This window comes from Hydractinia symbiolongicarpus, chromosome 9 (assembly GCF_029227915.1).
Source record: "Hydractinia symbiolongicarpus strain clone_291-10 chromosome 9, HSymV2.1, whole genome shotgun sequence".
NCBI classification, from domain to species: Eukaryota; Metazoa; Cnidaria; class Hydrozoa; order Anthoathecata; family Hydractiniidae; genus Hydractinia; species Hydractinia symbiolongicarpus.
This window is the reverse complement of record NC_079883.1, coordinates 16,142,247-16,167,610: the sequence shown is the minus strand read 5'-3', so window position 1 is coordinate 16,167,610 and position 25,364 is coordinate 16,142,247. Positions and strand designations below refer to the sequence as shown.

Genomic DNA, 25,364 nt, shown 5'->3' with positions numbered 1-25,364 from the left:
ACAAAGTGGATAAAAATATATCGCATTTGATATTCGTGTTTCCGTAACATCATTTTCTAACTCAGCGGGGGGTCTGCGCAGAGACAGACAGACGACGGCTATTATAATATAGATAGTCGTGGTGTATTGGTGCGCATTTTAGAAATTTCGTTTTTCCGCAACGGGACCCGGCTTTTGCGGACACACAGACAAAAATACGGCTATTAATAAAGAGATAATATAGATATTTGCTCGGGAATGGTAAAATATGAATTACTTCAATTATTAGTATGACCTAAAAATATTTAAATAAAATTTACAAACATTATTGTTAAGCCATAGTGAGAACTTTAACTTTACACTTTAATAACAATCGCAAAATCTGTTGTTGAGTCATGCATATAAAACAGGACAACAACAAAATCTTTTATTCGTCTAAAAATCTTTTCAAAACGAAATTCAATTTATTTTGATTCTTTGAGCCGAATTGAATTTAGGATACAACAACAAGGTGACAGCTATGGGGCACCATACACTTGTAACCTTTAACGCGCATTTTAAACATGGTAATAATAAACCTGCTTTGTTTTGAAGGAACAGAAAATTATAAAACTCATAAGCTTCCTATATTTAATTTATTCAATTTCCAAGGCGGCATATTACTGTCGTCACAAAAAGTGTTATATAATTAATCACAATGTTGTATTTAGCTTCTATTTCTCTATAACATCGTTCACCTATAAATTCTTATTAGTTGTCTAAACAGAAACACCTTGTGCAACGAATATTGATGTTGAATATTTAAAGGGATGAACTTTCTTTTCATTACAACTCTCTTCCTATGGATAGTAAGTATTATATGTGATTATTTGTTTACATCTTTATTGGTATATTCATTTTTTATTCCAAAATTTTTAAATATGAGCATTGGCCAATGACGGACAACTTCATACACATTCTTTTTTATCAAGAACTGATATTTTAAATTTCACATCAATCATTGTTTAACTACTTTGCACGCTGCAAAAATTATTTAGATATTGTTTGCTAAGTCAGCAAAACTAATATGAGCTAAATTGTTTATTTTTAAAGAATTTTAAAACAAGTCAAGTCAACTTCAAAAAAAGTGTAGAAGTTTCAGAACACAAAAATTTCCCAAATGCTAGCAATCGAACAATGTGCTTGCTGTGATAATCAATTATGACCATTTATATGCACAGGCTAATAAATTGTTTATAAATTTATTAAAATTTTAGACTTGTATATCACAAAAGAGTTTAATTAGATTTTTTTTAAAAAAATAATCTATATTTCTTTCTCTATGTTCTCTTTGTGGAAAAGTAATCAATAACACAGTCTGATTTCATTTTAGGTTGTTGGCGTGTATGCAGGTACGAATATATCTTATCTTTCATTTAGTAAAAGGCACCTTGCTCCATTCATTGCAAACACCACAAATTGCAATGCATGATAAATCTTTAAGAATAATCTATTCTGCTGAACAAAAAAGCAGAAAATTAAGCACCCTGGCAGTTTAAAAACTGAATTTTAACAACAAGACTTGTCGGAGCATTGTCGGAGGTAAATCTCACTTTTCTCTATTTTTAGATCCAAAAATTATAAAATAAACATTTAATTATTTAAAATACATCGAACCTAAAAATGGCAAAATCTCCATTTTAATGAAATTTAAAATTAAAATTCTTTTTTCCAAAATCTTTGTTGTTATGTAATAGAAATGAAAGGTCTTAGAGAGGGATATCTTAAGAAAGTAATAGGAAATTGATCTGAAAAAAACCGGAAATATGTAAAAATAACTTTTATTTGGCTCTGAGAAGCATTAAATAGAATGTGAAAATTCGTTCTGGAAATAAGGTAATTGAACTTCAAACAGATAGTGTTATTTTAGACAAATTTTAGGCTTCTGATGGCGACACAAGAGAAGGCATGACATGGGCAAAAATTATTGGTGCCACTTTGTTTGCTTCTTGACGTACTATGTGTGCCAAATTCGATTCGATTTTAAAAAGCCCTAAAAAAATTATGGAGGGACTGGGGAAAGATGGGAGGAGGGCAGAATATGTTTGAAATACCGAATAGAGGGATATATATTTGTAGATTTTGGGACAACCCCTGTTCACTCACTCCAAGGGTCTCCAATGCAAACTCCCCGCCCCTCGCCCTGACTTGATGGTTATTTTATTCTGTGAACGAGCGTGAACGATGTCCTCCAAGGGTTGTTAGTGTTGATTCCCCGCCTTCTCCCTCCTCATTTAGTGATTGTTTTAGTCTTGTGAACGAATGTTAACCTCTGGAGGCAAATTATTAACATCGGTGAATCACCATTATCCGACAGTATCCGACAGTCTCCGCGGGTGCGGAAAACCTTTAACGATATCCGAGAGAATGTGACGATATTCTGGGACAACTGTAAATTTCTGTCCGAGTTGAAATGTCTTGATCAAGAAAATTTTTATAAGGTGAATACAAGAACCGGTAAAGAATTACGTGCAATGGCAAAGAGCCGTGGCCTGACTTGTTATTCTAGGCTAGTCAAGGCTGATCTAATCTCATTATTAGAAACGCCACAGAGGTGTGAAAATGTATTGATCAAAAATAATTTATAAAAAAAATGAATGTCTCAAATTTGTCCGGAGATTTTAAAAATCCAACCAAAAATTCTATAATAAAGATGAATACAAGAACTGTTAAAGAATTACATGCAATTGCAAAGAGCCGTGGTTTAACTCGTTATTCTAGGCTACCCAACCCGAACGGGATCATTAAGGTAAGTTGTTGGAATTTTTATGGGATACTTGCTAAACTCGGGGAATACTATAGGAATATGACCCTCTGTCGATATATATATCCTGATGTTCTAAATTCGTGATACCCAGAGGCCATTCTCCCCTGTTTGATTTGTATCTTGCTTTGGGGTTGTATGAATAAATATTTATCGTTTGTTCGTACAAAGAAAAGATGAAACAACTCTTTATCACTGATATCAACAACCCTACAAAATTTGATGATCGCCTAGGGCAGGACACGAGGATCACTTTAAAATCGATCATTATTCGAGGCGGCTGGCTTAATCTTGGTAATGATAATGATTTTAATATTTGGAAAGTGGGCACCCCGGATTTGGATCGTTATCTGGATTGTATAAAATCGAGGATCTGGCAGCTATAATCAACAAACAAGCTAATGGAAAGGTAGAGATATTTGTATTGAATAATGGATACTGCTGACTTGGTGTAAAGGATGGATTTAAAGTTAGCATTGATCAAAAACTTCGAAAACTCATTGGTTTATCTGGGCCGCCCGGTGTAAAGTACTATACGACGGAGGATTATGATGCATACTACAAGACCAATGTTTATCAGAGTTTATCAAAGTTTTGTCTGCTCTCAGTTAGATGAGGATGATTGCTTGGTTAATGGTAAAAAATCAAATATTCTAGCGATACTACCCACTAAAGAGTTAAACTCTTGGGGGACATGCTAACCTGGAAATTTGACACACCAGTCTTTCTTCCTTTGAATGGGTCAACGGAAAAGCTCGAGTTCCTGCTTACCGATCAATATTATCAGGAAAAAAATGTAGCTTTTACAGGAATCATAATGCAGTTTCCCATAGAATAAATAAATAAAAGAGTATGAATGATAGTATGAAATTATATCCTACATTAGCACCAATCGCACTGTAGTACAATGAAAATCAACACCAGAGGTTAAAAAGGATTGAGGAAATCGAACAGTACTTTCGAAAGGAATTCAAAGAGCGGGATGGACTCGTGATGCATGGCACTTGGGTTCGCTACTGTGATCATGGACTATTAAGTGTCAATGTCATCACTACAGGGATTGGAATTGGATCATTAGCAACAGGATTTGGGGCTCCCCTATGCATTGCCATGGGAGGCATTGCAATAGTTATGAAAATCGGGCAGGCCGACCTAAGGAATGCTTCAAAAAGATTAAGCGCGAAATCACAAAAACATGAAAGTATTAAACTGCTTGCTGAATCAAAATTGAATTCAGTCATTGATCTCATTTCGAAAGCAATCAGCGACGACGTTATCAGTGACTATGAATTCAACGTATCGTTAATAATATCAATGAACAAGAGCGTACTTGCAAAAGGTAGACGGGAAGGAAAGGATAAATTTTTAAAAAAATTTCAATCTGTACAGTATGCCGGCGCTATTTGATATAGTCTGGTATAAGTTTTATAGGAAAATATATTTCTACAAAACTACATGCTGCTTGCATAATCGATCTCGCAACCGATCACATCACCAGTATTTATACTTCGCGATTTTTAGCGAGATCTTGCAAATATTTTTCAAGATTTTTTTCATATGCAATTTCAACACAAGGTTTGCAATAAGGACCGTCTGTTTGCGTTGAAATATCCTTGTACTTAGCTTTGCGGATTGCCATAGGAAGATCGTCCTTATTTAGTGTAGAATAATAAAGAACATGCGGTAATTTAGCTTCTTTTCGAAGTACGTTCATTTATTCGTATAGTTTTTATCAAATATATAAAACCATTTAAACACAGTAAAGATCTCGTCGTCATCATCATCCTCAGATTCACTCAAATAATTAGTGCCATACCGTTCAACCTCTTTATATTTGCATTTTTCCAAATAAGTTTGGATGTAATAGTTGTACCCTTGCCTATAAATACTTCCTATATTTAAGATGGCCGTACACTCACAAGATTCCTCGGGTATCTTTTTCCTATGAAAATTAATTTTGCTTCTTTTCGAAGTACGTTCATTTTATTTCATATAGTTGTTATCAACTTGGTCAAACATTTAGAAAAACCACCGTTATACAACGTATATTCATGATAACAATGCCAACATAATATTTTACCTTTCACCACAACTTTTTCTACCACATATGCACTTATCATACTCATCAAGTACACATTCACAATCATCGCACTGTTCTTTCATCGTTTTATTTTATGTTTCTAACGATACATAAAATCCTGCTTTATTCTAAATCACGAACACGACCCTCCAAATCTTTAATTGATCTATCATTCTCCTTCTCCTTCGACGATTCTTACACTAGGGCCACAGCTATAAGTGGTAGAGAGATACCAACGCCAGCCATAGATATCATGACTACTGCATTTTCGAACATTTCGAATTATCATTTATAGTTGATACACATTCATTATATAGGACCCGTAGCCATTTTAAAAATATCAACTTGAGCTTTTTTTTTTCAATACATCATCCACCAATATGCAACGGCTCTCGTGCACAGGAAATTATCTGGAATATATGTTACAATATGGGGATCCTCTGCAACGGCTTTCATGCACATATCCTTTCCTCGATCCGGAATATACTTGATGATAAGGGGTTTCTTTTCGGCTGCCCTATGGCACATTTCCTGTGTTTTTAGAACACTGGGAACCACATTTCCTGGGTCTTGAATTGATCTGGAATATTTTGAAACCAACTCATTTTCCTTTTTATCATAAGATTTTTTATCAATAATTTTTTTTTTGAATTAGGGCTCCAATAATTTGGAAATCACTTGCTTTTCGTCCTCCGGCGTGCACCAATCCAAATATCGAACTGGATGCCATGTTGTCGGAAGCAGCTCTTTCTTAATTTGAACCTTCTGGGCTTTACGCTGGCGATAGACATCGAACAATTCAGATTCAACCCCAACCTTCCTACATATATCCCGAGTAACAAACCAGTCTGGGATCCACTGCGTCTTGAGATGTTCCGGAACATAATCGAGCACATAAGGATACAGCTCAACGGCCCGGTTGCACATGTCCTAAGTCATGAGATGCTCCGAAACATATCCGAGCGCCCCGGGATCCTCCTCAACTGCTTTGTTATACATTTCCTGCGTCTTGGATTGATTAGGAACATGAATGAGTAGGCTGGGATCCTCCTCGACTGCTTCATTGCACATGTCCTCCGTCTTGAATTTATCTGGAACATGATCGATCATATAGGGATCCTCTTCAACCACATTGTTACACATTTCCTGCGTCTTGGAAAGTTCTGGGACATACTCAATCATATAAATATTACCTTCAACTGCTTTATTGCACAATTCCTGTGTCTTTAATTTATCCTGAACATACCTGATCAGCCAGGGATAATCCCCGATGAGTTGTGCAATTGTATTTATAAAAAAAAATCATTTTATTTATTAAAAATTTTCTTGATCAAGACATTTCAACTCGGACAGAAATAGACAATTGTCCCAGAATACCTTCACATTCTCTCGGATATCTGTGAAGGTTTTGCGCACCCGCGGAGACTGTCGGATACTGTCGGATAATGGTGATTCACCGATGTTAACAGTTTGCCTCCAGGGGTTAACATTCGTTCACAAGACTAAAACAATCATTAAATGAGGACGGATGAGGCGGGGAATCAACACTATCAACCCTTAGAGGACATCGTTCACGTTCGTTCACTGACTAAAATAACTATCAAATCAGGGCGAGGGGGCGGGGAATTTGCATTGGAGACCCTTGGAGGAGTGAGTGAACAGAGGTTCTCCGAAAACCTACACATATATATCTCTAATAGGGTTAAAGTATAGTTCGGTTTGGTGACATTAGGATGATTGTCAGTTATTTTAACTGACTAATGTTTGTCTTATAAAAGAAGTGTATATTTATACTGATGCCTCATATTTACTTTTACTTTTAAAATATTAAAAACTTATTTAAATTTAAGCAGTACTAGTATCCTCCATGCATTCATATGAAATCAATATTTTCTTTGTTTAGCAGTTGATTCACAAAAATCTTATATAAATCTCAATGTCAGGAAATTATTAATTTTAATCTGATAACAATTTTTAAGTTAAAGGAAAATTTAAAAACTCAAAAACAAATTAATTTTTGGGAGAACTAGTTTTTGCGTAGTCATCAAATCTTAAAGGGGCTATAAAACGATTTAATAAGTTTAATCCCCGCACATTCCGAAGGATAGGCACGTAATAACCACTCAAAAGTCAAGGTGAAAACTTGAGTTAAAGGCAAGGTAAGTGCTTCTATCGAATAAATTATGGATATCCAATATATGTAGGGAACTTTTGTGTCATTTTCAGTTATATTTGGATACCCAATATTATATTTAAGATGATTTAAGTTGTTGTTTTTGTTTTTTTTCCACCGCTATAAGCTTGACTTTTGTATCAGTCACTAAAGTTGAATACCAACAGCCGTTTCGTTAGGCCCTTTAATATTTCGTAAATTTTGTGGGGGAAATGATGGCTTTTTATTTTTCTAAATTTATTCCGTTTTTTAAGGGTTGTTCTTTTGTTTGTTAATAGTTCGTTGGTAAGAACACTTATAGTGTATTTCTTCTTCGCCATCGCTTCGTATTTTACAGGTTGAAAAATCTTGATTATCAAGTTATTTTAAAAATTTTAACCTTACGTCACACTTGCGTGAAAAAAATCACGCAAAAATAGATATTGAATATTGAAGGTATTCCGCAATGACGCAAATATCTGCCAAGACGGACTTTATCTTTGATTATATTTATTTCTAAATTTTTTAAGTATGCAGATAGAACTTTCTCTTCGCTGAGTATATATATTATAATTGTATTTTATCTAGATTGTCAAGATGATGGTGTTACGTACAAGAGCAAAGACAGATGGAAAAAACCGAGCGATCCATGTGTGACCTGTGAATGCACAGAGGACGGTGTGGTTTGTGCTGCAATTATGTGTAGACCACCTTCCTGCGCTCAAGCTGTGAAACGAGAAGGAACATGTTGTGATTTTGACTGCAATGGTAGAAAATAAAAATTGGTCTTGAATATTTTATCCTATAACTTCGGAAAATTATTTTTTATAAATTTTTTTTTAATAAATTTTGGTTTGGTTATTAAAGTTATTTTTAAATCCAATACTACACAATTAACGTGGACCTTAAGTAGGTAGCTAGGTCAAAATACCTTTGCTGAACCTTGTTGAAAATATCAATAAAATGTCAATATAAATATCAATAGAAAGAAAACCTTTCATGGATTTTTTATTCTTTTTTTTACTATAGATATTCCAGTGACAGGCAAGGTAGTTCTACCAAACTACATTCAAACTCCATTACCAACAGGTTCTTGTCTGGTTGTTTTTGTTCAGAAATCTATTCAATGTTTCACCTGTGATAATCCAAAATTAGACATTGCAAAAATGCATAATCCGGTGATTAAAAACAACGAAATCTCATATAAACTGATATTACCTGGGAAAACGAAACCTGGAATTTTCAATATTCAAGCTACTTTGAATGTCGGGTGGTGTAAAGCAGGAAATGAATGGATTCGAGATGGCGATTACAAGCAAACATATAGTAACGAATTTGCTATTGTGTCAAACCAAAGGCGAAAAGAAGTTTCCGGTATTAAGATGGAATACTACGGAAAGAACCCACCAAAACCATTGAAAGACACAGGTACATAAAAAACATTTTTTTTAGCATTTTTAATTATAATAATAGTAAGTAATCGCTGTCGCTAAAATCGTCAGGATATCATTCAAAGTATCCTGTGTTTCATGGAATAAGTTTTTATTTTGAATACATTCGATATTATTTGCACGCCATTCGCAAAAATTAATGCCGAGAAAAGTTTTTTTTTTTTATCATCCAAAATATCTACCCGCGAAGATTAGTACCATTGAGGTAAATAAAAAACATTTTACTAGACTTGGTTTTTACACACACACTGTTTGACTGTTGTGTTTGGTAAAGGGTTCAACCCAATGTGACAATTCATTTTTAAACCTTCTCGGTAATCACGTCTGTACGGATGTGCAACAATGTTTAACTGGACTAACTGATCAGCCCTGTTGTGTTTTTTTAAACAGAGTCTGAGAAATTTTTTTCAAAGGCGTATTATTCCTATATGCCTGTGCAACATGGTTTAACTGTAGTAAGCGCTTAGCCCAGTGTCACGATAAATTTTTTAACTTTCACAAAAACTTATTCTGCAAAATAAAATAATATTGACTGATTGCTTTTGCTATGATGGGGTACGTACTGTGGTTTGTAAACTGTGTTTTATTTCGGCTATCGTTGCGGAAATATTTTTTGAAAAATATGTTACAGTCACAAGACTATAATGGTGTATGCGCTTCACTTAATTTACGACATACTGTATACCTGTACTAAAGCGCTCCACCTGATCGTGTGGCACAGCTTACGGCTCTTATTAGGCGTTCCACAGAGTGTTCAACGTCAGGTCACACCTTGACTTTGAGTTACCCTGGCGTTTCGAGACTGGGGTAAGCCAAACGCGAGACGCACTTAAGTGGTATAAAAAGGATGGGCGGACCCGTGGATTTTTCTCCGGGCCATCGATTATCTATATTATAATGCCCGTATACGTCTGTCCGTCCGTCTGTGTGTCACGCAAAATGGTAGCTTTTCCACAGGCTAACGACTAGTCTATATAATAATACGCCAGTTCTGTCTGTCTGTGACTTTTGCAAAGTGGATTATATTCTTTACTATTTTCATTGACAGAGTCTTTAAAACATCACCCATAAAATTGTTCTGTAATTTACGAAACTTCAACATTAAAATAATATTAACGTCAAGCCATTACAGTGCACTTAAAACTTTGAGGCCAATTAACTTGGAAACGGGGTCGTGACGTCAATGTTTTTTCACCGCGTGGGTAACTAGGGACCAGAATGGATGGGTTGATGTCGTCATCAAAAAACATTCAAACCCTAATATCTCTGCAACTGTTTGTCAAAAGTACGTGATCTTATACATTTTCTTGATCAGCGTTTCACGATCTTTACGTTGAAAGGAACATGCATACAAATTTCTAAAAAAATATTTTGGGGTTTTCACGGGCCATTGCTGACGTCAGCATAATTCCTTCATTAATTTAATATAAGATATTAGTGTTATTGACGTCGCGACGTCTAATTAGTCGATTAGCATTTTAGACATGCACCTTTCGGCTACATCAAAGAAAAATAAACCCATTTACTTCGCCTGTCAAGGACAGACGGACACATCTTTCTAACTCAGCGGGGGTCTGCGCAGAGACAGACAGACGGAATACGGCTATTATTAAAGAGATAAAAGTTGGAACAAAAAAATAATTGAACTGTGAATATCAATGATTGATTATTAGTTTGTTTCCTAAAAATAATTTATATTATAAGAACAAATTTACCGACAATTTCTCGTTTTTCAATAAAATATTAATTTTTATCAGTGAGTTTTTAACCAATCAGGAAAAAAATATCAGCTTTTTACACGCTATTTCAGCCAATTTCAACCAATCAGCTTTCTCGGTCTAAAGTAAAATTATAGCATATATTTCGTGTAGATTAGCTAATCATGGATTGAGAAAACTTTACCAAATGATAGTCATTGTTAAAGGGTTATCAATATCTTTATTTAGCTGAATGTACTTTCTCTGGTGAAACGTATCAAACTGGCCAGAAATTTATTTCTGGGGACTGTACACGAGAATGTGAGTGTAAAAAAGGTGGTGATTATTATTGCGTGTCTCTATGTCCACCAATATTTATATCTTGTGATGTTGGGTATCAAGCTGTCCCAGAACAAATTTCTGTTCCTGGATCAAATTGCTCTTGTGAAAGACCAAAGTGTGTTAAATCAGGTATTTGATTAAGTCAGTTATTTTTTTTTGGAAAAAGTGTTGTTATAAAATTAATAAGCAAAATTAAATTGTATTGTATGCAGGTAAATATAGGGTACCTTAAAGGCGGGTTTCCACTCAAACTAAATTACGTAAGGCCGCAAAGCGGCCGCAATGTAATTTGGATTTTATGAGTAAAATTGAAGTACGATATAATGCTGAGTCAGCAACCCTATAGCGCTAGAATAAGTAAGAGACCAGAGAGAAAACCAACATTAGTTCGAACCACGGTATGAACCTCCGTATCCACCTCGATAGCCGTAACCACCAGATTTCTTCTTGGTGCTATAATAATGGAAAAACACTGTTTATATACATCAAATAAACACTGGGTAGGGAACGGGTGGGACAGCGTACTACATACTATGTCGTACTACAATTTTATTGATAAAATCCAAATTACATTGCGGCCACTTTGCAGCCTTACGTAATTTAGTAATTTTATTTCATAAGATTTCCGTTGATATAATGCTGAGTCATCAACCCTATAGCGCTAGAATATGCGCGGCCCTACAGACCACACATGTCCTCCGTTCGAAGCGCCACATATTGCCTTTTGAAATACTTGCGACACAGGCTGAATAGTTTTTTGGTAATGCTTTTGCCAAGTTGTCCTTCCAGGCCAACGGCCCCGCTTTAAATATCCGAGGTTGAAAGACCCATAAATTTGGCTTTAGAAGTAGAAGCAGACCTTGCGGAGTCGCGAAGAACGAATTAGTATTAATCCCTGCGTCATTCAAGATTGACTTGATCCAACCTGCCACAGTAGATGGTACAACTGCATGGTGGGGACGTAAAGTACTCAAGAGTAGCTGAGATTGTTTGTCACCAATTCGCCACTCCTTAGTTCTTCTGATGTAACAATCAATTGTGTCCACAGCACACAATTTGGAGTTGTTGGAAAAATCTTTAAACTCTATGCTAGGAGGAGAAGAGCCTGTTTTCCTGGTTTTAGTTAATTTATCAAACGTAAAAACGTAACTATCCTGAGACCTAACCATGTGATTCATGCTTAAGTAACAAATTTCAGATCCCCTTAATGTAGATGTTAGTGCTAACAATATTGCTAATTTGTGAAACAGAATTTTTATAGATAAACCGTCATTATTTGATAAAATTAAAATAATCAATAACTACTTGCACGTCCCAACTAAATGTAAATCGAGGTTTGTTTGGTCTCAAATTGAATACACCTGTCATAAGTGAACAAATCCTAGGGTGTTCACCTACATTAACAGAATTTATAGAATTATGATAAGCCGAAATAGAAAACCTGTGACCATTTATTGTGCTATATTTAAAACCTTTGTGGAATAGCATTGCTAAGTAGTTGGCAATTACATTTACATCACATCGAACAGGATCAGCCTGTTGTTGCATACACCAGCTAGTCCACTTTCTCCAAGCCGATTGATAAATAGAAATTGAGCCTCTGCGCCTGGAGTTTGTGATAAGAGCTGTAGCTTGCTCTGATAATTCCTCTAAAGCCAGGCGTTGCCTGAAACAGTCCAAGCCGCTATCCTTAGTTGGTTTTGTCTCACTAGTGGGTGTATTTGTCCCTGAGCATTTGTTAAAGCTTGGGAATGCATAGGCAGGAGCACTGAATTCTGAATCGACATTTCCAACAGAATTGAATACCATGGCTGACTTTGTCAAGTTGGTGTTATCAAAAGCAGAACTGACCCTTCCTGAACCACTTTCCTGAGAACTTTTGGTTATCAGAAAAAATGGAGGGAATGCATAACCGTACAGATCCCCCCCACGCCTGTTGAAGTGCATCTATTCCCATACTATTTGAGTCTGGTCGCCACGATATGTACCATTCTAACTGATGATTCAGACGGGAAGCAAATAGATCTATCTCTGGTCGTTGTCTTATTTCGAGACTCCCAGTCCGCTACCACATTCAATTGGCTAGGAAGATATTCTACAGCAATCATTTCTTTGAAAAAAGGAAATTCCATATTTATTTGGCTATTTTTACCTTATCCTGTTTTTTTTGGGAGAACCGCTTGAGTCGTAAAAGATAATTTCCCTATTAGTTTTTTCAACTCTAATATTACTGTGGAAAGCTTATCATTTCTTGAACATGATAGTTTAGTAGGCGACGTTTCGGGAGATCCTTCCCCCATTATCGGGCAATGTAAAATGATGTTGCGCATGTATTTATATAATTGCAGAGGATCGAAATTCATAAAATTTAACCAATCAGAAACGAGCTGATAATTACAGTTAATTACGGTGATTAACATTTTCGGACCTGGATGTAGGTAACTACTTCTTCTGTAGGGCTGGTAACCAAATCTCAGGAAGTTCATACGAGATGCTGTTTATGTGTTTGTTACGTTCTACACTGTTGATGGTTTCTTTAATCTTCCTGGCCGTTGTTCTGGATTCTCTGTCAATGATTTTCTTCTCATCCCAATTAAACTGATGACTTCTGCTCCAGCTGTGGTCCGCAATTTCGTTTTTCTTCACATCTCCGTTTCTCACTGCGCGCATATGTTCTTGTAGTCGTTGCTTAAACTTTCTTTTTGTTTCGCATATATACACTGCATCACAATCTTTACACGGGATTTCGTAAACAACATTGCTTTGTTCTTTCAGGTTTATTTTGTCTTTTAGTTTAGACAAAGTGCTTCTTAGGGTGTCTTTAGAGGTAAGAATGCATTTGATTTTATGTTGCCTTAAAACTCGACGAAGGATCTCGCTGGTACCTGGTACGAAGAGTAGGAATGCTGATGCGATAAATTCCTCTGATGTTTCCTTGTTGTCTCCGTTGCATCTTCTCTTCATTTTATTTTCTACTTGCGTGATGACTTTATGACTGTATCCATTTGCCATTAATGCATTTCTTACAAGTCGATTTTCTATTTTCCTCTCCTGTTTGTCACTGACTACACTGTTGGCACGATTCAGTAATGAAGATATGACACTTTCTTTGCAAGATTTCTTATGGTTTGATTCGAAGTTAAGGTACTGGTCAGTGTGTGTTGGTTTACGATACACTGAAACTGAAATGGAACCATTCTTGCGTTTGACCAAAGTGTCCAGGAAAGCGATACTTCCATCGTGTTCAAGCTCAACAGTGAATTTGATTTGTCGATGTAGGCCGTTGATGTGTTTATGGAACTCTTCTAGATGAGATCTTTTGATTATGGCGAATACGTCGTCAACAAATCTTTTCCAAACCTTTGGACATCTGTCTGATGTGACTAATGCTGTTGTCTCGTGTGTTTGCATGTATATTTTTGCGACTACTAATGATGCAGGGCCTCCCATGGCAACTCCGTCTGTTTGAGTGTAGAAGTTCTTATTAAACAGATACCATGTTTTGGTTAGAACAGGTTCGACCAAACGCAGAAAATCCGGTACTGGAATCTTTGTCTTTTCACCGAATGCAGCATCGTTTTCGATAAGGTCTTTAATGATGTTTAAGGTGTCTTTTATGGGAACATTTGTGTAGAGTGATGTGACATCAAATGATACCATGCATTCGTCGTCTGCTATCTTTATTTCTCTGATGTATTCTGAAAATTCTTTTGAGTTTTTGCTGTGGTCACTTGCTGTGAATTTGCTGAGGATGGAAGCAACAAATTTTGATAGGTTGTATAATGGTGTTCCAGTGCAGGAGACTATTGGTCGAATTGGATTTCCCTGTTTATGAATTTTGGGTAGTCCGTAAATTGGCGGTGGTGGTCCGTCACAAGGTTTCAGTCGGTAATACTGCTTATCGTCGATGTATTCTTTTCTCTTCAACTCCATTAAGATGTTCCTCGCTTCTCGTTTGATGACTTCTGTGGGATCTTTCTTGAGATGTTTGAAAGGCCCGCTGGTGATGTGTTCGTTGCACTTGTTGATGTAGTCAAGTGTATTCATGATAACCGTTGTTCTCCCCTTGTCTGCCGGTAGGATTATGATATCTTTGTCCTTCTTTAGATTCTTCAATGATTGTTGTTTTGGGGTTTGAGATCAGCTGAGTGCATTTGTTTACTATCTGCATTATGTTTTCCTGTGGTAGAGACAGTGTCATTTTTTGCGAGTTTATGATGAGTCCCAGGAATTCTAATTTCTGAACTGGTACAAGTTGAGATTTTTTCTTATTTATTACATATCCTAGATTTTGCAATAGAAAAGTGAGTGTCTCTTTTGCAATGCGCAAAGATTCCAAAATATTTGACATTAGTAACATGTCGTCTAGAAAAACAACAGTGCTCACCATTATCCTTCGTAGAAGAGCTATTGGGACTTTCAGCAATTTTGTGAAACTCAATGGTGCTGGCCCAAGACCGAAACTCATAAAGATTTCCCTCCCAGAGAGACCTTAGATACTTTCCCGAGTGAGGATTTATTGGAATGCAAAAATATGCATCTTTTAGGTCTATTTTGCATATATAATCGTTTTGTTGCAAAAGATCTCTGAGAAGACCGAGACTCTCCATCTTGAAATGTATGTATGGTATGAAGCTGTTATAAGTTTTCAAATTTATTATGGGACGATTGCCCCCGTCCTTTTTCGGGACCACAAACATGTTGCTCAGAAATGGTTTTTTACAGGAGTCACCTTGTGAATAGCCCCCTTTTGTATCATACTTGATACTTCGTTGTTGAGCAGCAATCGGTCCTCTTGACTCATTTGAGGAGTCCGAGATACTTGATTCTTTTCTGGAGGAGAAAGGAAAGGAATTGTGTATCCTCTTACTACCCCTAAAAGTTTTTGATCCTGTGTTAACTTTGCCCAATTTGATACAAAATGTTGAATCCTTCCTGCCAATGGAACTTGTGGAATTTGATTTGTGAACAGAGATCTTATCAGTAGATGAAAAAATCCTATATCCCCCTTCACTATTTCTGGCAAACATAGATGAAAAAAAGGAAGCTTTCTTACCTGCGAAATTGTTGGTATATGTACTGCATTGTCTCGTCGCATAAAAAAATCCACGCCCTCGAAAACCTCTTCCACGGTTCTGAGGGCTCCCACGAAAGGGCTGCTGTTTTTGTTGACCATTGAATCCCTTATTAATGAGATCAGAGTACTTTTGTTTCGTCTTCATACTATTACACCATCAACTAGACTATGCAATTCGTCCATAGAGTGCTCAATTAAACTGGTTTCAGAGGCCAACCCCTTTTGCAAGGTAGTTTCAAATTTCACAGAAAGTCCCTGAAGCAAAAGGTTTGGAGGCAAATGACTGAGAAATTTTAGAAGAATGGTAAGTACATGCTCAATATCATTATTTCATACCAAATTTGTAATAATAAGTGGAAACCAATTTTCATAAAAACATCATCGATCGATTCGACCGCATTTGTTTGAGTGGAAACCCGCATCAAGACGAGAAACTTTTGCGAAGAGAAAATTTACGGATTGTCGCAAATTTTAAGCCTTTTCATTAAAGTTCTTTATTGTGTGAAAGATTTAGTTTTTATATTTTCCCGTTATACTTTTCTTTAAATGATATTTAGTACGAGATTTATATTTGTTAAAAATGTTGTTACAACTAATCCTCTAATGTGTGTGACTAAAATTTCAGAAATGTTTCATCTCGCGAATGTTTCAACTTTGCGAATGTTTCACCTCGCGAATGTTTCATCCCTTAAGCACATGCATTATTTTTGTATATATATATATATATATATATAGATATAACAAGCGTACTAAGTACTTTAATTTCTTCTTCATTAAAGTGTGCTCAATAAGTTAACAGTTAATAGAGCCAATACAGTGTGAAAAATAGAAAAAAAACTTCGTTTGGAAGTCAAAGTTTCATGCGTTCTTTGAACACAATCTTCAGCCAAATGATTAGGTAAATAAGGAACTTCATGAATTGTGATCGAAACCACGTACGATGTTTATTATGAACAAGAAACAAAATATTGTATATTCTGTTTGTTCTTATAACTATTTTCTTCTGCGAAGTTTAATTTCCAAAAAAAATCTGCAATCAATCGTGCACAATATTCCTATACCAAAGTCACAAGTAATGTTATATAACTACTTCCTAACTGTATTGTGCATTTCTAGAAGATGAAAAGCAAGTGGTTATTGATGGAAAAATTAATGTACCTGCAACCGTTGTCGTAAGACCAAACTCTTGTTTAATCGTCACAGTCAAAAAAAGTATTCAATGCGATACACCTCCATGCGAAAGTACCAAAGTCGCATCTGTCACCACAAGGTAAGACGATGCAGAAGAACCATATTATTTTTATATGGAATTCGATTTGATGTTAAATAAATAAATAAATAAATAAATAAATAAATAAATAAATAAATAAATAAATAAATAAATAAATAAATAAATAAATAAATAAATAAATAAATAAATAAATAAATAAAAAAATAAATAAATAAATAAATAAATAAATAAATAAATAAATAAATAAATAAATAAATAAATAAATAAATAAATAAATAAATAAATAAATAAATAAATAAATAAATAAATAAATAAATAAATAAATAAATAAATAAATAAATAAATAAATAAATAAATAAATAAATAAATAAATAAATAAATAAATAAAAAAATAAATAAATAAATAAATAAATAAATAAATAAATAAATAAATAAATAAATAAATAAATAAATAAATAAATAAATAAATAAATAAATAAATAAATAAATAAATAAATAAATAAATAAATAAATAAATAAATAAATAAATAAAAAAGAAATGCTTTTTTCTAAATTATTTATTTTTATCTATATAATAATTTCTTTTGCAAAGTGGATTACATTCTTCACTATTTTCTTTGATAAAGTCTGTAAAACATCGCCAATAAAATTGTTCTGTTTTTACCAAACTTTAACGGTAAACTAATATTAACGTCAAAGGAATGTATATTAAATTAATGAAACCATTACAGTGCACTTAAAACTTTTTAATAACTTGGAAACGAGGTGGTGACGTCAATGATTTTTCACCGCGTGGGTAACTAGGGACCACCTGGAACCAATTTGGGTAAGTTTCCTAAACCTTGGTCCCCCAATCCGTTTCGAAATAGACGGGTTGATGACGTCATCAAAAAACCTTCAAACCCTAATATCTCTGCAACCGTTTGTCAAAGGTACATGATCCTATAAATTTTCTTGATCAGCTTTTTAAGATCTATACGAAGGCAACAGGTATACAAATTTCTGAAAATTTTTTTGTGTTTTCACGGCCTTTGCCGACGTGAGCAAATTTTTAAACCCTTATATCTCCTTTGGCGTTCCTCGAAAACATATCATCCTATACATTATTTTGATCACCGTTTCAACCTCTACACATCACAATCAAAGAATAAAATGAATTTCTCTAGTTCTATGGGATTTTTACTGCTGACGTCAGTAAAAAAATCTAAAACAACCTACTTTTTCATTGTTCTTTTGCCTAAGTGGATTTTTCCACGGTCTTTATCGACTAGTTTCGATATAATATTTAAGTTTATTACTCTCCCTTTCTCTTTACATTTTATATATTAAGGTTTCCTAATTTTATTGCTTATTCTGCTTATAGATCTGGTTTGTGGGGAAAGGACATTTCATACTCCCTTCACTTTTCAAAGATAGACGAAGGATTACAGTCGTATTACATTTCTGCTATTTTAAACAATGGGTGGTGCGGAGAAGATTCGAGGGAGCAACTTCGTTGGGGGGATTTTCATACGGTGACTTCACATGAATTCGACGTTACCACCAGTAGAGATCGTTTATATAAAGATATTGCAATTGAAGAGTTTAAAGCCTCTGTTGATTTAAAGCCTGATGGCGACAGTGGTGCAGGTGAATGAATGAAAGTAGTTATTTTGTTGTGAATTGCCTCGCTGTATTAAATACTTTAATGTCAAAAATTTTTGCAAATTACATCATTTGCTAAATTTATTTTTATGAATCAAAACAAAATATGCTTTTTAAGAATGATGACTTATAACTTGAATTACTAAAATGAGCGACATCATGGTATCGCATTACAATACGAGATATAATTTTTTTTTCGTTCGCGAAAATGTGTTTTGCAAATTTTTTCTTTTGACTATTAACATTGGGGGGGGGGGGGGGGGGGGGATAAAGTGCCCGCGGCCTCTTTGACTTAAACTTTATTATGCTCGAATTGAAATAAAAAGTTGCGGATGGTATTGCATTTTTTGGACAAAGTTAATTCTTTGTAAACTTTAAAAAGTGCTCCATGCATGTATGAGTTTGGTAAAATTTTGTATTAGTTGTATAATCATTTACTACATGTATTTTCGTTACAAGGTGGATACTAAGGTGTTGCTATGGAAATTCCTGGGTCCTAGGGATAAAATACAGATCAGATTTGACAAAAAAATAGACACGGCGAAATGACGTCATTCCTAATCCCAATGACGTTATTATATCGTTTTCTTTACATCGGACATCAATAAATACCATACTCTATACCTGACAGAAAAATGACAGAAAAGTCAATATTTCTAGAGAAATGAACCTTTTTACCTTTTTCGTAAAAATAAGTAATTTTCGTACGAATATGGCGTCATTTTTATGTTCTAATATGACGTCATTCCTGATCCCAATGACGTTATTATATCGTTTTCTTTACATCGGCCATCAATATATTGCATTGAATTCATTTTTTTATATCAAATTAATTTTCTCCTACTTAGTGAATAAGTATACCAAGAATTTAGGCCATTCATTAATAATACTTGAGAAATTAAAGTTTATTGCAAAATAGGGAAAATGACCTAATTTAGGCATGTGCCATCAAATTAATTTTTTATCTGGAATCTGTTTGTATTATAACATTCTACGAGTATGCCAAGTTTTATCGCGTAAGTATAATTAGTTCTTTGTATTAGTTCGCAGGAACTTTATAACTTTATAACATATTTTCTTATAAAAAAAGTTGTCAATTAATTAGAACATTGCAAGAAAAGTGGATAAACTGAACATAATCTTACTGCTTTTTTTAGAATTTAACTGAAGTTTTACTATGATTTAATCATTTACGTGTTTCGATAATAAAATTATGTTGACAGAAACTATTTATCCTAGTATTGTTTTAATCTTTTTATAGTTGCTGGCCCTGCGTTACCTTTACGCACTGTAACTATTGTTGGATATGTCACTCTTTCTGAAGAATTATCACAACTTGCCCTGGCTTCATGCCTAAATGTTTTTATTCGGGAAAATCGACAATGCAGCAATGGTGCACTATGCAACGTCGAACCTTTGGCGGAAAGACAGTTTAAAAATCCAAGTGTCGTTAATGGGAAAATCAGGTACGAAATTAAAGTGAGAAACACCTTGCCAGGCATTTATCTGGTGGAAGGTGTGCTAAATATTGGTTGGTGCAAGTCCCCCACAAGTGGAAGCTCTGAATGGATTAGAAATGGTGATTACAAAAGTGATTTTGTTGAAGAAGTGCATATAAAAGAAGGCAGCCCAAGTGTTGTGAGAAAAGATATTAGATTAGTGGTTTTTAGGACTTCATTAACTGAAACTAAAAAAGGTAGGGTTTATGTTAGGAAAATAATTATGTGGAGTTTACATCAGCACCACCTTCATGAACATTATTAATTACTTTGAACATCACTTTTTTATTTTAGAATGTCCAACCAACCTACCCATTGTTACATGCGATCGTGATCCATGTGAGGGTGCATTGTGTTATGGTTATCCTGCAGCAACATGTCGTAGTAATTTCTGTGGAGGATGTTATGCCGAATTTTATCATGGCAATAACAAAGTCACCTGCCAAAAAGACGAGTGTCCTAATCGTGTCCCTATTGTTAATTGCGCAATAAATCCATGTAGTGCTGCAAAATGTAGGGAATATCCCACTGCAAAATGTTATTCGAATTTCTGCGGTGGTTGTAATGCTGAATTCTATGTTGGTTACACAAAAGTTGACTGTGATGAGGAGAAAAAGACGATAACTGTGAGTGGTCAATGTGCCCAAGAACAAAAAGAAATCCTAAGTCGCAATAATGGAATTTTGTTAGGACAATATCGTCCACAATGTGAAGAAAACGGTGATTATAAACAAATGCAGTGCCAGGAAGGATATTGTTGGTGTGTGGATATTGAGAATGGTAAGAAACTAACAGAAAAAGGCACAGAACGAGGCATTGTCGATTGCTCTGGTTTTTGTAAGAAACCGTGTTTAAGTAAACACAAACCTGTATGTGGATCAAACAACCAAACCTATTCAAGCGAGTGCAAGTTTAATAATGCCAAGTGCGAGGACGGTTCATTGAGAATCAAGAACTATTTTACATGCAGAGACGGTATCCGTAAATGTGTCAAGCCATGCACTAGAAAATATAAACCGGTTTGTGGGACTGATGGCAAGACATATCCTAACAAATGCGAATTTAACAATGCAAAATGTAATGATAACAATCTAAAAATCAAAAATGAATTTGCTTGCAATATCGACATTGATTCTGCTAATGTCAAAATCTGCTCTGTAAAATTGTGCACAAGGGAATATAATCCGATCTGTGCCTCAAATTGGCAAACATTCTCGAATAAATGTGAATTTGATAATGCTAAATGTAAAGATAACAGCTTGCAAATAAAATATTATTTTCAATGCAGACCGGATATATCTTCTTGTGTTAAACTTTGCACGAAAGAATACAAGCCAGTCTGCGGCAATGATGGTAAAACATACACAAATGAATGCGAATTTAAAAATGCAAAATGTAAACTAGCAGAATTGGAAATTCGTTCTTATTTTATTTGCAAAGATGGCAAAGAAGGAAAAGTATTTTCTGTGAAAATCGTTGGGTATGTCAAGTTGAAGCCTGTGCCAAATGCTCAACTTCTCCCGGGTTCTTGTATCAATATCGTTGTACGGGACAGTCGTCAGTGTAGCGAAACAGATGAATGTGAAATTAGAATACTCGCAAAAAAACAAATCAAAGGTGAAAGGGCATTGAAAGTGACTGCTGGAAAATTGCGTTATAGTGTTAAACTTTCTGATGGACAACCAGGAACATATGAAATGGAAGTTGTTGTTAACAATGGTTGGTGCAGGCAGCTGGAAGGCAAGGAATATCTTCGCAATGGTGATTATCATAACGACATATCGGAAATTCTTGTCATTCGAAAAGGAAATACCAGACAAGTACTTCGTAAAGACATACAGTCACAACACTTTAAAGCTGCTCCCGAAACAGGTATTAAGTTTTACGCAATAAATGCTTTTATTGTTCGACGTTTGTGCTAATGTCTCTTTTTATTATAATTTCTTCCCATATGTATTTTTATTGCAAAAACTGTTCAACTTTGTTCTTAATTTTTTTGCAGACATTTCTATCGTTTTCATATCTGTCTCTGTTTTAGAATGTCCAAAAGGTGTACCTATCGTAAGGTGCGCTGTTAATCCTTGTGATTCGGCGACTTGTGCATTATACACAAATGCTTTGTGCCAAGCAAATTTTTGTGGAGGATGTTTCGCTGAATTTGACGTAGATGGAAGGAAAGTTACGTGCGGTATGTGGTAGTTCTGTTACGGAAAGGAAATATATTTTAATTAAGTTTAATGGCATAAATGTCGTACTTGCGTAACAGCTAAGTTTGAAATTTTCAGCCATCAATAACTAGCCGGATGGACGGACGGACAAGCGGGCGGACGAACGGACTGACAGATTATGAAAATAAATTGTTTAAGATAAAAAATTTGCCAAAAAATCAGTCGCTTGCTTGTTGCAAGTATTTAAAAATTGAAAATCTTTTTACCAAAACAATTGTGAGTAAAATATAGGTGCTATACAAGCTTACTTAGACAATTTTTTATTGCTAACTGACGTGCTGATCCCCAGTAAAAAAGGTTTCACAAAATACTTAAGAGGGTTGGGACACACAAACAAGCATCATATTGACACATCATTTATGGTAGTCAATTCACCATCGTTACATCTATACATTGACGAAGTTTAAATGCATATCTCTTAACAGGTCCATAATTACTGATGAAAAAATATTAAAATTTGCTATTACTGATATAATAATTTATGCAGTATAATTAAATCTAAAAAATTTTAAAAGTGAATATTTTCAGAATGAAAAAAACGTTTTCCAAAATTTAAATACTTTTTAAAGAACTTCTAAATGTCAACACCACTGCGTGAATTATGTACTCTGATTTTAGATTCAAATGTCAAACCAACAAAACCGGTTTACGTATCTGGCAATATTGTTTTACCTTCCTACTTTACTCGTACATCTCTACCATCTGGTTCCTGCATTAAAATGTTAATTCAAGAAAACATACAATGTAGTGATTCACAAGAAGAATGTTATAACCCAGTGTATTCCACAATACAACTCAATGATCCACCGATTAAAAGCAATAAAATTAAGTATAACATGTTGATAAAAGAAGCAAGGGAAGGATCGTTTGTTATATCTGCTACTCTTAATATGGGTTGGTGTACATCAGGAAAGGAATGGTTGCGCATTGGAGATTATAAAAACGAATTTATTTATGACTTTACCTTATCGAAAGATCAAAATGAAGTCTCCAAGAATGTGCATGTTGCTCGGTATGATGTGAAACCAAATGGTTAGTAATGCTGATTTAGATCACTTCTTTTATGTAAAATAATTTATAAAGTAGCATTGTTCTTATTTTAATTTACTAATACACATGTCTAAACATTTTAATTTTGTTTTATAAATTGTCAATTTTTTTGGTATGGGACAATTATGCTTATTTAACCAAGTTCTTTAATTTATTCGTTTTTTAAGATATAAGGCATTGCTGGCTTTGACGTATTTTAATGTCTACTTAATTTCAGAAAAGTCAACGGTTGATTCTACCACTGTGGAAATAACTGGTTTCGTTACCATTCCCAATGATGTCCGTTCTCCTTTACCTGTTGGCTCTTGCTTAAACATGTTTGTTCAAGAATCCATTTTTTGTTTATATTGTAATAATCCGGTGCTTGGTCGCGCTCGTATTTCCAATCCAACAATCACAAACGGTAAAACCCCATACAAAATTAAGCTGAAAGATATCAAAGGAAAGAATCAATTTCTTGTTCAAGCGACATTAAATGTAGGGTGGTGTGGTGTTGGTGATGAATGGATTCGATACAATGACTTTCACAATGAATATCTCCATGAATTCTCATTGGAGAAGGATCAAAACAAAGCAAGCCGTGATGTGGATCTTGTGAGATACCAATCTAAAAAACCAAGTATAAATGTCGTTTTTTTGTCATGATTGAAGACCTAAATTGTCTTCTGGAATTTTGTCAACTTTGTTGTACATGTCTGAATGATCTATGCCTACAAGAATGTATATTAAATGTTATAATACTTATTTTCAGAAATCCATGTTGTTTTTTATTTTGAAAAAGGATCAAAGATGGAGAAATTTCTTTTTCTTTTAGTTGCATTTAATGACAAAGGTGGTGTATCTGTGACTGGAGATGTTGTATTTCCATATGGTTCGCCAATTCGTTTCCCAGAAGGAACTTGTTTGAACATGTACGTTCAAGAAAACATTCTTTGTCTTGATTGTGACATTCCTATTCTCGCAACCTTCAAAACTGACAATATACAGATAGTCGACCGGCGTATACCTTTTAAAATGGTTTTGAACAAGCCTAAACCAGGACAATATTTAATAAATGCCGTTTTGAATAAAGGATGGTGCAAAAAGGAAGATGAGTGGATTCGAGTTGGTGATTATCAAAATGAATTCTCCGTGTATTTTGATTTGGGTAAAGGCCAGTTGTCAGCTCAAATGGATGTTGATATTGAAGAGTATAAAAGCGCTACTAAGCCAACACAAGGTAATATCCTTTATCTTCTACTTTACTTTAACCTCTCTTAATTTTTTTCCCGAAATTGGGAATTAATTTTTGGGGATACTGAAGATTCAGTAATTTTAGTAGAAGCAAAATCAGTATTTTGCCTATTATAGCTTCGGTCTTAAAGAAAATCAAAGTGCGAAAAAAAATTGTAGTAAATTTTTGCTAATACATAACAAAATTTTGCGTAAGGGATTTTTGCAGATGACTAATTTTTAACTTTCTTGCGAAATTTAGTTTTGCAGATTTAGGCTAACATCTGTTTTGCAAAAATTGCATCCCTTAGCGTAATGAATGCACACTTGTCAGATTGCGAAGCGTTGTTTTGCTTAGTTTCATTCATAAATCCTTTATTTCAGCCAAAAGCAACAAAGATGTCATTGTAAAAGGACACATCAAACTTCCAACAAAATCTGCATCAACTCCACTTTCTGCAGGATCATGTCTTAGGGCGTTTATCCAGGAGAACGTGCAGTGTGAATACTGTGTAAATCCAATCCTTGCTGAAGTGGTTGTACGAGATCCTAAAGTTGTTGATAGCCAAATTGCCTACCAGATTACATTACATAATACTGAGGAAGACGGTTACATTATTAACGTTTTTATCAACAATGGTTGGTGTGGAAACAAGAAGGAAAGTATAAGATATGGAGATTTTAGAAACAATATTGTTAATTCGTTCAGTTTGACATCAGGTGAAACTGAAGTGGATCAAGATGTGGTTGTAGAAGAGTATATAAACCCAGGTAAACATGCTCCTCCCTCTTATTTATTACTTTCAAGCTATTTTAGGAAACGATATAACGGTATGCCATGATAAGTTAACAGTTCTATTTTCTTTATGAATAACAGTAAGCTGTTGCATGAATGCATTTATCAATTTCATTGGATTGT

The 25,364-nt window shown here is 34.6% G+C and overlaps 1 protein-coding gene across 1 annotated transcript in view; it reads left to right on the top strand.

The window, feature by feature from the left end:
* The first annotated feature begins 740 nt into the window (after window positions 1-740).
* The window catches only part of LOC130657480 (uncharacterized), an 83,199-nt gene continuing 58,575 nt past the window's right edge, over window positions 741-25,364 (top strand). Inside the window, exons 1-14 of the mRNA XM_057460464.1 lie at window positions 741-827; window positions 1,352-1,370; window positions 7,603-7,782; window positions 8,044-8,442; window positions 10,412-10,633; window positions 16,698-16,851; window positions 18,176-18,441; window positions 19,718-20,152; window positions 20,250-21,827; window positions 21,994-22,143; window positions 22,802-23,215; window positions 23,451-23,852; window positions 24,048-24,452; window positions 24,830-25,216. Of these exons, the coding sequence (XP_057316447.1) occupies window positions 789-827; window positions 1,352-1,370; window positions 7,603-7,782; window positions 8,044-8,442; window positions 10,412-10,633; window positions 16,698-16,851; window positions 18,176-18,441; window positions 19,718-20,152; window positions 20,250-21,827; window positions 21,994-22,143; window positions 22,802-23,215; window positions 23,451-23,852; window positions 24,048-24,452; window positions 24,830-25,216 (5,050 nt within the window). The 5' untranslated portion in view covers window positions 741-788. The remainder of the gene's footprint in view (window positions 828-1,351; window positions 1,371-7,602; window positions 7,783-8,043; window positions 8,443-10,411; window positions 10,634-16,697; window positions 16,852-18,175; window positions 18,442-19,717; window positions 20,153-20,249; window positions 21,828-21,993; window positions 22,144-22,801; window positions 23,216-23,450; window positions 23,853-24,047; window positions 24,453-24,829; window positions 25,217-25,364) is intronic.